Genomic DNA, 12,859 nt, shown 5'->3' with positions numbered 1-12,859 from the left:
GGCAGGGCTAGTCTCATCCTTCTCAGCATCCCTGGTCATGTTGCTGAAAAAACAAGGTTCTGAGATTTTATTAACTGGATAATTTTATTAATTGGGTAATGGGAAACTAAAATTGGAGCCTTTAAGACTTAAAAAAAAAATTGTGTAACCTAAGACACAGTGATCATATTTAATGCCCTGAAAGTTTCTTGGGCACTGGTTGAGAGGGGGAAATAGTGCACCTTTTAAAATGTCTTCATATAATAGGTGATATTTGATATAATGGTACCCTAAATCCCCAAAGGATGGGATTGCGGGCTATTTCATTTTTTCCTGTTGTGACTCCTGAAGCAGTTGTGACTCCTGAAGCAGGCCCACATGTGTGATAGAGAAACTTAATGAAGATTATTGTGGTAAAATGTTTCCAGTAACAAGTATCTCATGGTACTGCCAAGGTTGTATTTTCTGATGGAATGAGTTTTTCAGGAAATGCCTAGAATTATTTTTAAAATCTCATTACCAAACATGAGGTGACAACGAATAAAACTTTATTTGGCGAGTTTTAAGGTAAAATGACATCCAACTAGCCATCTGCTAAGTGTCCTGCCATTAAGTAGAAAGCACTGGGTAGCAGGTGGCCAGCTGACAAGCTGTCCCAGGAGATGAGGGCAGGTATCACATGGGGAGATACAACATAGGCTCTAGCAGAAATGCATCCATGTTCTCAGAGGGTTTTGGAGAGGATTATGTGAGATCTGGTAAGTCAGTGCCTCCCCTGCCTTCAGCTGGGGATGTGAAGCCTGTTGGGAGACAGCCTTCCCAGAAAGGCCCCCTGGCCCTGCTTAATGTCTGCAGGCTGTTCCCGTGTGCACAAGCCTCAGCCCACACCTCGTTGGCTGAGCCCCTCTGTTTGAGGACAAACACTGTAAAGCAGCTGTCACCCAGGGTTACCCCTGGAAAACCCATGAATCCCAGGCCATTTTCCCATTTGAGTCCCATTCCTCCAATGAAGGGCTGGCCACCTGCTAGACTTTTTAAATCATTCACTTCCAGAATCATCCAGAAGCACAGATTTCAGTACAAACCGGGTGATTAGGAGCAAGCAGTGCAAATGGGAACGGTTCCAGCCCACAGATAAAAACACAGGTCAGCTTTCCTGCCCTGTCCTATCTTACCTCACAGAGTTGCTGCACTGATCAAAGACAGGATGCGTAATTCTCCTCTGAGTCAGAAAGGTGTTGGTCTTTTCAGGCCCCAAGAACTCTCGGAATGACCACAAAGACTGAGAAGTGAGAGTTGGGCGCCCTAGCAGGAAAGACCAGCCATGACAGCCTGTACAGGCATTTTGCAGGGACAGAGGTCACTGTGGTCAGAGTTTCTGTGAAGTTAAGCCCATTGCCAGATTGCACCCCCCACCCTCCCAGGGCTGGAATGGGCCTGAGCCCAGGACCAGCTGCTCAGGTGCTGCATGAGCCGGGGAGCTGAGTGGAGAGGAGGCAGAGAAAGTTCATTCTTTGCGTTTATAGGAAGGTGACCAAAGCCCATATCCTCACAGAAGGCATAATCATTCTCACCTGGGAGTCCCTTCATTTGCAGAAGCAGCTCATCTGGCCTGTTCTCCTGTTCTCTTAAGTCCCAAACAGTCAAGAAAACAAAACCCCAAATTTTACCATGTGTATATACATATTGTTCCTCTGGACAAGGGTAGAATGAAGGATTCTTTTGACCTTTGGAATGTACCCATTTTAATGGTGACCCTCAGGGAGGACATCTGGGAAAGGTGTCACCTGTCTAATCTGGGGTGACTTACTGAGTCATCAGCTACAACAGTGGGAGCCAAAGCCACAGGCACAGAGGAAGCTGGGAGTCTTGTCCTGTGGTTTATTTTTTTAAAAATAATTTTTCTTGCTTTATTCCCATAAGTACCCATGTAACTGAAACAAGAGAATTAAAATAGATTATGTCCACTTATTACCCTTTTCCCCTCATTGTAGTAATAGTCTTCCCCCATTTGGCAGAAATAAACTTCATACTTGCAAGAGAATACATAAGGGACTTTTCTGTTAAGAGGGAAAATACATTTCTCCGAGGAAGTTCCCTTGCAGGGGCAGTGCCTGCATCAGCTTGTCTCTCTAACAGTGACATTCTTCTAGGGTCCCCTAGTTTAGCAGAAGCTATTGCAACATGCTCTGTGTGGGGCTCCAGGGTTGTGGAAAAGAAACTGAGCAACATGTACCCAGGCCACTGGGAGTCTGCCCACTGCCCATGTCTTGTTTGATGCCTTCTTCCTGAGGAGACCATCTTCACGGGGGCTTACTAAATAGTTGTGAAATGCCTAAAATTATGGGCTTAGGTTAAAATGTAAGCTTGATACCACATTGCACCCATCAGGATGGCTCAGGTGCTGCATGAGAAAGAAGTAGAAAATTACAAGTGTTGGCAAGGATGTGGAGAGATTGGAGCCACTGTGCACTGTTGGTGGAAATGCAAAATGATGCAGCCACTGTGGGAAAAACAGTATGGGGGTTCTCAAAAAATTAAAAATAGAACCCCTGTATGATCCAGCAGTTCCGCTTCTGGGTATATAACTGAAAGAACTGAAAGTTAGTTGTTGAAGAGGTGTTTGTACTCACATGTCCACAGCAGCTTTATTCACGCTAACTAGAATATGGAAGCAACCACATTGCTTTATTGCATCATTTATTGATGGGTGAACAGATAAACAAAATGTGGTATCTACATACAGTGGAATATAGGGAGTCTGACCCAGGCTACAACATGGGTGAACGTTAAGTGAAACAAGCAAGGCAAAAAAAGGCAAATCCTGTATGATTCCCCTTAATGTGAGGCAGCTAGAGTAGTCAGAGTCATAGAGATAGAAGGTAGTAGAATGGTGGTTACCAGGGTCTGGGGGGCAAGGGGGCAATGGGGAGTTGTTGATTAGTGGGCGCAGACTTTCAGTTTTATGAGAGAAAAAGTTCTGCAGATGGTTGCCCAGCAACAGGAGTGTCGTTACTGCCACTGAACCGTATGGCTAGAAGCAGTTATAATGGTAACTTTTGTTGTGTGTATACATACAAAATGTGGAAGATGAACAACACAGGGAGAAAAATGCAAACTTGACACTAATTCTGAGCACCATACAGAATAGAAGCAGGGGACAGGGTTATAGCTAAAGCCCAGCACCTCTCGGATTCTCTCTCTGCACCCTGCTTCTGTGTGCGTTACATTTGCTCATGGGTGCCCACTGGGTGCCCTCCTCCGCCTCTTCATGCTGATAAACCTCTTTGCAGTAGAACCCACTGAGACCTCACTTAGTGAAGGGGATGGCCAAGTTCAGTGGGCGGGCAAGAGCATGCTACCGTCATTCTTCTGGGGGACAACCAAAATCCCCTTTCTCCCTGGCAGCGCTTTTGCCCTTGACTGACTGTCAATGCCTCACTGCTGAGGTATAAGCTAGCAAAATATCTGTCACACCAGATTTCTGCAGGAGGACACACGAAGATACAGAAACCTTCTGGAAAGAACAAATGCAGCTGCAGCGATGGGCTGCTGGGTTAATGGGCACTGCCCATCCTCTGTTCCAGCCTATAAAACCACCTCTGGGCCACACTATCAGCTTCTAGAGGCAGGAGCACGCCTGATCTTAGAGAGATCAGGTGGGTCTGTCTCATCAGAGAAAGAGGCTCTTGACCGAAGTGCCTGTACCTGCCTGGAAGGGTGAAGGCAGAGTTGTCTCACCGAGACTGCCCGGGATGCAGGCTCTCTGCATGGCCATGAAAATGAGTGAGAAGTTTGTAGGGGTTGGCCCAACATTTAAAACTCCTTTCTAAGGAAGTCCCCTAGAGTCCTCCCTGTTGAGAGGCTGTAGGTCTGTCCCTCCATGTAAAGCCCAGAGATGGCGTGGGAAGCCTGAGCACAATATAAGAAGGGAGCTGATATGTTGGCTGGACCCATTTCATACTGAAAAGTTAACGTATGGCCTGCTTGCTCCTTGTCCCATGAAGGTCTCTTTAGTTTCCTCATCCCGGCCTCAGTCTCCGGACCAGCTCTTCTCCAGGCAGGCAAGCGATGCTGGCATCTCCCCCCGCACCTCGGACAGCAGCACGGCACCTGTGGCTGATTTCGATTACCCTCCAGAATTCTCCTCCTGCCTGGACAACTCTGCAGCTAAGCACAAGCTCCTGGTTAAGCCTCGCAACCAGCGGTCCAGCAAAATGAGGCGGCTGTCTTCGGTAATGGGGCTTCTTCCTATATGCAGAGGCAGGCTGCACAGGCCTGGTCGCCCCCACCCCCACCCCCTCCAACCCTGGCCTCTCTCTTCTCAGGGTCATATGCCCCTTGTAAGAAACCCCCATGATCAGTGGGACCATCTGCAGGAGCTGGAGTTGCTCTTCTTTTTCAATGAACATCACATAGGTCTCTTTCCTGCATAAACATGCCATCTGTTCATCTGTTCTGCAACACCTCCCATGAAGCCATCATGCCCTGTGGGGCCCCTGCCTTCCCATGGCAGTGTAAGGTCAGCATAAGGTCCGTACTCCAGGCCTGGAACAACCAGGCCCTACCTACCTCTCAGACTTCCTCTTACTCTCCCTCTCTCTCTCAACACACTATAGCCTGCAGAGCTGTTTCTGGCCTCAGGCCTGATGCCTGCTGTATCCACGGCTTAAGACACTCTCCTCCTGGTTGGCTCCTTCTGTCTTTGGGTCTCTGCTCGGAGGTCCTCTCCCCAGAAAGGCTCACCTGACCACCCTGTGGAAAGCAGCCCCACCTTCCAACCAGTAGAGTCCCTTCCTTCATAGCCCTGGCCACACACAGAAGTAATGTTTGTAAATGTGTGTGCTCACTTATTTACTGCCCGTCTTTTTGTTTTTTGTTTTTAAAGATTTTATTTATATGTCAGAGAGAGAGCACAATCAGGGGGAACAGAAGCAAAAAGAGAAGCAGGCTCCCCATGGAGCAAGGAGCCCAATGTGAGACTCGATCCCAGAAGCCCGGGATCATGATCTGAGCCCGAGGTAGACACTTAACCAACTGAGCCACCCAGGTGTTCCTGTTACCAGTCTTCCTGAGCCCTCACCCCAGCCCTGTGTCCGGCCCCTAGAGCAGTGCTAGCTGCACAGCTGGCATTTAGTGTACATTTGAATGAGGGAATGAACAATGACAGATAAGCTGACACACTAGCTCGAACGCCTGCCTTGGGCAAGGACCTACTTAGTAGTGTGGGGTTTGTGCCCCTGTGAGGACAGATGTTCCCCCCCACCCCCAGGCATGCTGCCTGTGTAGTCATCGGCTCATAGTTCTAAGAGCCAAGAACTCATTCATGGAGTGCTTTGGATTCATAGTGCGTTCAAGGTCCACATAAGATCGTTGCCCTCTCTGCTGCCCAGTGGTTACCACAATGTCTCAGCCCTGGAGGAGCTGAGAGCAGGGTGTGGGGCCAGCCTGGCCACAGAGAATGACAGAGTTGAGAAAGACTTGCCCACAGACCAACATTCTCTCCTTCCTTCCCTGGAGACAAGATTGTAGGGTGGTGAAAAGCCCCAGACAAGCTAGGTGCTCAGCTAGGGATAGTAGGTTTTCCTTTGGGCATGTGGAAGGTGCTTTTTATTTTTTTTAATTATTTTTTAAATTTTTTTTTCAAGTGAGGATTATTTTATTATCTAGTAAAAAAGGTTTTATTGTCACACTTTTTTTTTAGTACTAGGAAAGGACATCAGTGCACATTTTAAACGCCTGCCAGCAGGGGTGACTTTAGAGGAGAGTAACACTGGAGACGTGAGCTGTGGTTACCGTCAGACTAATGTGTCCTTGTGCAAGCTGGTCACTAGGGTACTTGTGTAAATGCTCGCACACCTGACACATTTACAGTTAAAGGTTTGGTGCTGTGGGACTTGGCTGGGACCAGTAACCAACCTGCCTGTCCTCATGCTGATTGGAGCCACAGGGCAGGGACAGAGCCAGCTCCCTCTGGCCTCAAGCCTGGGCTTTATTCCCATGGGGATGTCTTTTGCCATGGCAAAAGCACCCTGATCCCCAAGAGGGGCCAGAGTACCAGGAAAATCTTCATGGTTGGGAGGAGGGACCTCACAACCAAAGGGCCAGCCACAGGCTGGCCAGGACTTTGTGGCAGAGGGAAGCCCGGCTCATCCTCCAGGTGGAAATGCAGCATCCTTTCTCGCTCTCCACTGGACAGCACTGTACCTCGCCATTTTTCAGCTTGGCTTAGCCCTCAAACCCCATTTTTTTATTTTCTTTTTTAGAATAACAGAAATTCTGATATAGGCACTCTGGGGAAACATTTAATTTAAATTAAATGTTTGATTTAAACACTGTCATTTTCATATCTTCCTTTCTCCTCTGCTTTCCCTTCTTGGTAGGGATTAAAACCCTTCAGTTTTTGACTGGGCAGAGGTGTCCAGCTAGTTGTCACCAGTGTCACTCTTGGGCCCTAAGGTAGAGGCCTCTGTCCTTCAGTGTTCATAGCACCCTTTGCCCTTTGGTTGTAAGGTCCCTCCTCCCAACCATGAAGATCTTCCTGGTACCTGGCCCTTCTCGGGGATCAGGGTGCTTTCCTGCATTCCTGTTCTGCTCCCAGGGTGAGGCTGAGCTGCCGTGGCCCCCTGGAACCCTGGAAACTTCTGCAGAGGTCAGGGTTCCTTCCGATTTCACTGAACAGTGAGGTTCAGGTTTCCCCTGCTTTTCTGATCCCCCATTAACATCTGAGGTTTCTTTATGCCTCCCCATTTTCACTGCTGCCCCCACTCAGGCATCTTTCTCTGAGTCACGCCCTCAGACTCTTCCTGCCACTGTCCACATTCTGTCCTCCCTTTGGGCAGAACAGCTGTCCAGCCTGGCCAGGCACCTTCCAGCTCTGTCATGGCGGGGAGGGGGTGAACCCTCTACCTGACACCATCTAGGCTCTGAATCTTTGGAGCTCTAGAGAAAAAAAAGGGGCGGGGTGGGCTTTTCTTGCCTTAAAAACTCCATCTTGGCACAGTTAAAAAACAAACCAACCTTGGCTATTAAGACCATGATATTTATTACCAGTTGGAAAAACACTTCCAAGAGTGCATTTTGCTGCATCCTTCTGTCCCACTAGAGCAGAGGTCGGGGAAGAGAAACACACAAAAGACAAAAGCTGGCTGTTATCTCAGCATTTTATCCTGCTCTCAGGAGCAGGGCCTGTGTGGGGCTCTGACGTGCTGGAAGCAGATGCCTGTGAACTGAACGTTTACGCCAGCATCTTGCCCCTGGCTAGTCCTCACCCCCACCCCAGCAGTGCCAGGAGCAGGGAATATTAATTCTCTTTTAGTGGGAGCAGCACAGTGATATGAGTAGCCCCAGGTTGTGGCTGACAGAGCTACCAACTACGAGTTCAGGGTCTTAGAGACTGTCAATACTTCTCAGCAGTGTCCTCTGCCCAGAGATGACACAGTTGCTGCCCCAAAACTCACTCTTTCTGGTGAGAGGAGGCTGATGAGCAGGCAGCCATGACCGTCTCCATTTTGGTGCCAGCTGAGCAGTGGGTCCTCCACTCTCCATTCCTCCAGAGGATTGCAGAGTATGAAGCTGCTGTGAGGGCCCAGAGGAGGAAGGGAGGGGCAGCGGCGGTGGAGATGGAGCAGGTAAGTGCAGTCTTCCTGCTGGACTCCATGTGCTTGAGCCCAGGCTGAGTCAGAAGCCCCATTGCTCCCTGCAGAGCCTCTGTTCAGTGTCCCAAGTCCACACTCCATGCTGCCTTTGTCCTGCCCAGTCCTTCACTCTCACCTCCTTGTAGCTTCCAGTGGCTCAAGGTGAGATATGCCCAGCTGAGCCTGCTTCTCAGCTTTCTGCTCCTTTTGTGAGGGTTGTGATAGTTTTAAAACGTGACCCACATCCTAAACAGGTTTCAACATCAGTGATTTCCTGTAGTAGCAGAAGGCCAGTGACACCTTTTGAACCTGCGGCTTTTGAAAATTCTTCTCTAGATTTCTTTGCACATCTTTTTTTTTCAATCCTGGGGCATAGGGCTGTGCCCCTTGGCAAGAATTAGAGAATTAGCTAAGTTATTATCGCAAATACCCTAGTTATCCTGTGTTCTGTTAGCAAGCAGAGGCCAGCTGGAAGATGTTAAAATGGCACCAGCAAACAACAAATGTTAAAATAGTACCAGCAAACAACAAAAACCTAAACAAACACTCCTGCACATTTCTTAACATAAAGGAAAGGAGGTCTGCTGTCCTGAACTTTTTTTTTTTCCAAGAAGATCGAAGTGTTTTCTAATGTCCTGAACTTTTTTTTTTTTTTTTTTTAAGAGTGACCTCAACACCCTCAAGCTTTTGGTCATTTTCTCATAGTATTTTTGAATAATTCATGACTACCTTGGTCTCTTCTCCTTCCTAAGCGAGCAGCAACTCACTTTGGGTACGGCAAGAAGGAAGCTGGACTAAATTTAAATTCCAGACACTTTTCAGAAGAAAAATACAAGGCAGTGTTTGTCAAGCCAATAGGGCTTCAGGAAAAGAGGGGCACCATAAGCTTCAGGGAATGGGCAAGACTTCCTCCTATAGGAGTGGAATCTGAGACTGTTCTTGGGGGGCTGCTGGCAGAACACCCTGGAGGTGTGGGGACAGAGGAGCTGGCCAGTCACTTGGCCCAGAGGCTGGCATATTCAGTAGTGCGGGCCCGGCTTGACCTGAGCAGGGATTGGGAGAAATAATTTAAGACCAGAGAATATAGGACTTTTAATTAAGCTGTAAAGTTTGGACTTTATCCATCAGCTATGGTTTGGGACGTTACCTTACAAGATGTGGTTTGCCCTTCACCATGGGGCCCATCCCTGGAGAGAGAGCACTGAGCTGGGAAACTAGCTCTTGGCAGCACAGGGTCATGGAGAGAGCACCAGCTTTTCAGCTGAGCTAATAAGCTCAATCTTTACCAAGGTGTGGCCCTCTCTGAGCTCCCAGTTCTTCAAGTACAAAAAGGAAATAATCCTTCCTTACTGGGATGAATCAAGAGAAAATAAAATAATAGATGTAGAGTGCAAAGCACGGCAGACCCCCAGCTTATTTGGTCCCCTTTGCTTCAATTTTTAGAGCAGTATCCGCTGGTTTTGTAGTTCAGTCACTAGAATCGTTTTTTAATTTAATTTAATTTATTTATTTGATGTTCAAATAAATGAACAAAAGTAGAGATCAAAAGTAGATGTGGGGGGAGCAGGCTCTCTGTTGAACAGAGAGCCCGATGTGGGGCTCTATCCCAGGACCCTGAGATCATGATCTGAGCCAAAGGCAGAGGCTTAACCCACTGAGCCACCAGGCGCCCCCAGTCACTAGAGTCTTAAGCAGTATTTCCTTTCAGGGCATAGCCACCACTGTTCTGCTGAAAGCTGAACTTGTACAGCAAGTTTCCAAAGAGATGGGTAAGGCATTAAGAAGAGACACCATGTGTGAATGTCTGCTTAGGTGCCAGCTTAAGAGACATACTGCTTCCTTTAAACCATATTAAATCTTGTACAAAATAGAAAGGTCATAGGCTTCCTAATATTCGACATAATAATGCTGTCTTTTGTTCTCTTTATTCCTGCAAGCGAGCACAGTCTGAATCGCTTAGTGATCTGACCTGTACCCCAGAGGAAGAGGAATACGAGGAGAAGTCATTACCTAGAGTCAACACAGAAGAGAGCCCCAGTTCAGCACAGCAGGATGCGGTACTGGATAGAAGCCCAGAGCCCGGGGGGCCAGCCGCCATGCTGCAGCCTGGCGGGGCGCGCGCTAGGCGGGCGCGCCTGCAGCACTGCCCAGCCCTCAGTGCCAGCGCTGAGGAGGAGGAGGAGAGCTTTCTTGGGGATAATCCCTCAAGCCGCCCGGCCACCCCCGAGGTCACCGAGCCTGTGTCAGGCCCGGCCCCCTGCCCCGAGTCTCTTTCTCTGCCTGAAGGTTCCCCAAACCATAATCCCGACAGTGAAAACCAGAGGGACGAAGTGTCCCTGGAAAGCACGTGTCCCCCAGCCAGGGAACCCGCTGAGGAGGTGGTCTGCGTTTCCGCAGACGTGGAGATTCGGTTATCTCCCTGTATCCCTGAGGAGGACACGACACCTCCCGAGACTGACGCTGTCACCACCTCGGAGACTCCCGCTGGTCCAGAGGGGCCAGACCCAAGTGTCCAGAAGGAGGGGGAGCTGACGCTGGAAGTGCCCGTGCCCGTGCCGGAGCCCGAGCCCGAGACCGAGCCCGAGACCGAGGGAGCAGGGAAGGGATCTCCCGAGGCCCCCGCCCCAAGCCCACCGGCCCCCAAGAGCTGCTTGAAGCACAAGGCCCCGGCGGTGAGCGCGGGGCCCAGCGCGCCGCCCGCCTGCGAGTCGCCCGCGGAGGAGCCCGCTCCGCGTCCCCAGGACGGAGATGCCGCCCCCGCCGAACAGCCCAGGGCCGAACCGGCGGAGGCCCCACAGGGGGGTCCCGAGAGACTGGCGCCGGAGCGGAAGGTGGAGCGGGGAGGCAGCGAGCTGCGGGCCGTGAAGTTCTCGGTGTCGTCGGGCCGCGCGTGGCCGCGATCGGGCGGCGCCCGCGTGCTGGAGCGCGGCGGCCCCGCGGGCCCCTCGGCCGGCCGCCTGCCGCTTCTGAAGAGCAGCCTGGTGTGGAGGAGCGAGGCGGCGCTCGACGACCTGCGGCCGGCCCCCGAGCCCCACGGCGGGAAACCCGCGACGGCAGGCGGCAGCGGCGCCTCTCGGGATTCAGGGGACACGGCGACCGGGCCGGGCCGAACCCCCCGGGATGCCCCTGAAGACCCTTGCCCGGTCGCCCGCGAGCCGCCCTCGGGCGACGACAGAGGCCCCTTCCCTGTCAAGCTGCGCTCCACCTCTCTGTCCTTCAGGCACCGGGAGGCGTCCTCTGTCGAAGTCAGAGGGGTAAAGAGATACAGCGCTGAAATCCGGCTAGAAAAAGGGGGGTTGGCTTTGCTCCCCAAAGACGAGAAATGTCCGGCCGTGAAGGCCCCCTCCCCTCGAGGGGCACGGTCCCCGCACGAGCCGGGAAAGGCGAGGGCCCGGCCCTCGGAGCCGCTCAGCGCCAAGCCTCCCCTGCCTAGGAAGCCGCTGCTGCACGGTCGCCCCCTGCAGCCCCCGGACACCGGTCCCGGGGAGCATGCGAAGGTCGTGCCGCCCCCGGACTCCAGGCGGGACAGCCGGATGGCCGAGACCCGGTCGACGCACAGGGCCGCGGGTAAGAGCCGAAGTCGCGGTGGGGTAGGGGCAGGGCCGTGGGCAAATCCCACGTCTACGGAGAATGTCAGCGCTTGGGGTGAGAACCTTGCAGGGGAACTGAGATCAAAAATCAGAATTCCTCATGGTATCACTAACACGTTTGGTCGAGTTAGAAACTGAAGAAGGGGGGAAACAAATAGGATTCTGCAGCAGTTCAGAGAAGTCAGGAAGTTGGAAAAACATCTCCAGCTACTCCCTGAGAGGAGATGGGCCCTCCAGGGAATCACTCAGATGCCTCTTCCATTTCTTCCCTCAGAAGCTCAGTGAGTTCCAGAACCCTGGGATATGGGTACTCTGACAGAGGGAGGTACCCCCGGGCCTATACCACTTCTTGGTGAGAAATGAAGCTTCTGGCTTCTCTGTCACTTAGTGTCCTCACCTACCGCCCCCTTCCCTGCCCCTAGGAGGATTTTTTTTTTTTTCCTGTTTAATAATTAGGCTCACGTGGCCCAGCCTCATGGGGAAAGCATCCCATTTATTGGAGTCACAAGCCTTTGTAAAAGGGGAGCCCCCTTGGGGTGGGCGTTAACTTCCTTTCCCAAAAAAGAGATGGTGTGAAGGTTGGGGCAGTATGTAAGAATCTTTTAAAGCAACTGTCCTTTAAAATGAGCAGAGATAAAATAGATGACCTTTCTAGGTCTTTGACATTTGTCGCTTTTTATTTTTGGTGTTTGAGATGAAAGGAGCAATCTGTTGGAAATGGGTATTTGTGGTAGAGCTGAAGACTATTTCGTTGCTGGGTTCTTTTATTAATGGAAATCAGTGTGCCAGAAACAAAACTATGCAAAGGAGTCACATGTGCGTGTGATGAAGTCCCTGAGGAGAAGTCTTCCGTGGCAAATTTTCTTTGGGGGGCGGGGGGGAAACAACTTTCAGGATGTTTTAAGTGGCTACTGTAAGTCTAGGACTCCACTGAAACACCACATTGCAGGACAGAGGAAGTAGGACCCCGTTCTTCTAGGGACCCCACACCCTGAAAGTGTACACATATGAGGGGAAAATAAGCTCACAGAAAGCAATGCAAAGGCAAGCTAAAGAAATTCTTATCTTTTCTGCTTCCTTCCTGGGAAGTGAGTGAAAATGCAGTGTGTGTGTGAGTATACATACATTTACATATATACATATATAGTGCTTTAAGTTGGGAAGGTGACAGCTCTAGGCAGAAGTGCCAAGAAAACACCCTCCAAGAGCCTTCCTGATCCAAGGCCTCTTGGCTCAGTGGTGATTTTTTGCTGCTGCTGCTACTGCCCCTACATTAGGATAATCAGGGAGCTTTGGGAGAGGTTCAGGCTGGAGCTGATGATCCACTCCACAAATTGCTGGCAAGGTTATTGAAGCTATTGTAGAGTGTTTCAAAAATCCATGGAAATATCAAGGGAGAAGGGGGTTTGCTCTGTGCAGATGAAACCCTGACATCAGCACCATCCACCTTCATGGCCTGGAATTGAAAATGTGTCTCAGGGGCTTGCTGCCTGAATGGAACTTAAAATACAGGATACTTGGGTTCATGGTCAGCACTGGAAAAGAAGCTTCAGAGGGCAGTGCTTGACACATTAATAATTTATAACTTCCTCAGCCCAGACTGTGAGAGTTAGGATTGTTTATTGTCAAATGCCTGGAATGGTCTATAAAGAT

At 50.5% G+C, this 12,859-nt stretch overlaps 1 protein-coding gene across 7 annotated transcripts in view; it reads left to right on the top strand.

Annotated features, from left to right (window-relative positions):
- The window catches only part of CRACDL (CRACD like), a 133,606-nt gene that overhangs the window by 98,213 nt on the left and 22,534 nt on the right, over positions 1 to 12,859 (top strand). For all 7 annotated transcript variants that reach the window (XM_045077796.1, XM_045077795.1, XM_045077798.1 and 4 more), the window contains 2 exons: positions 3,987 to 4,214; positions 9,554 to 11,183. In XM_045077796.1, coding sequence (XP_044933731.1) covers positions 3,987 to 4,214; positions 9,554 to 11,183 — 1,858 coding nt within the window. The remainder of the gene's footprint in view (positions 1 to 3,986; positions 4,215 to 9,553; positions 11,184 to 12,859) is intronic.

Source organism: Mustela putorius, unplaced genomic scaffold (genome assembly GCF_011764305.1).
Source record: "Mustela putorius furo isolate JIRA1106 unplaced genomic scaffold, ASM1176430v1.1 tig00000224_pilon_pilon_pilon, whole genome shotgun sequence".
NCBI classification, from domain to species: Eukaryota; Metazoa; Chordata; class Mammalia; order Carnivora; family Mustelidae; genus Mustela; species Mustela putorius.
Note: the sequence above shows the minus strand (reverse complement) of the source record. Positions and strands in the feature narration are given on the sequence as shown.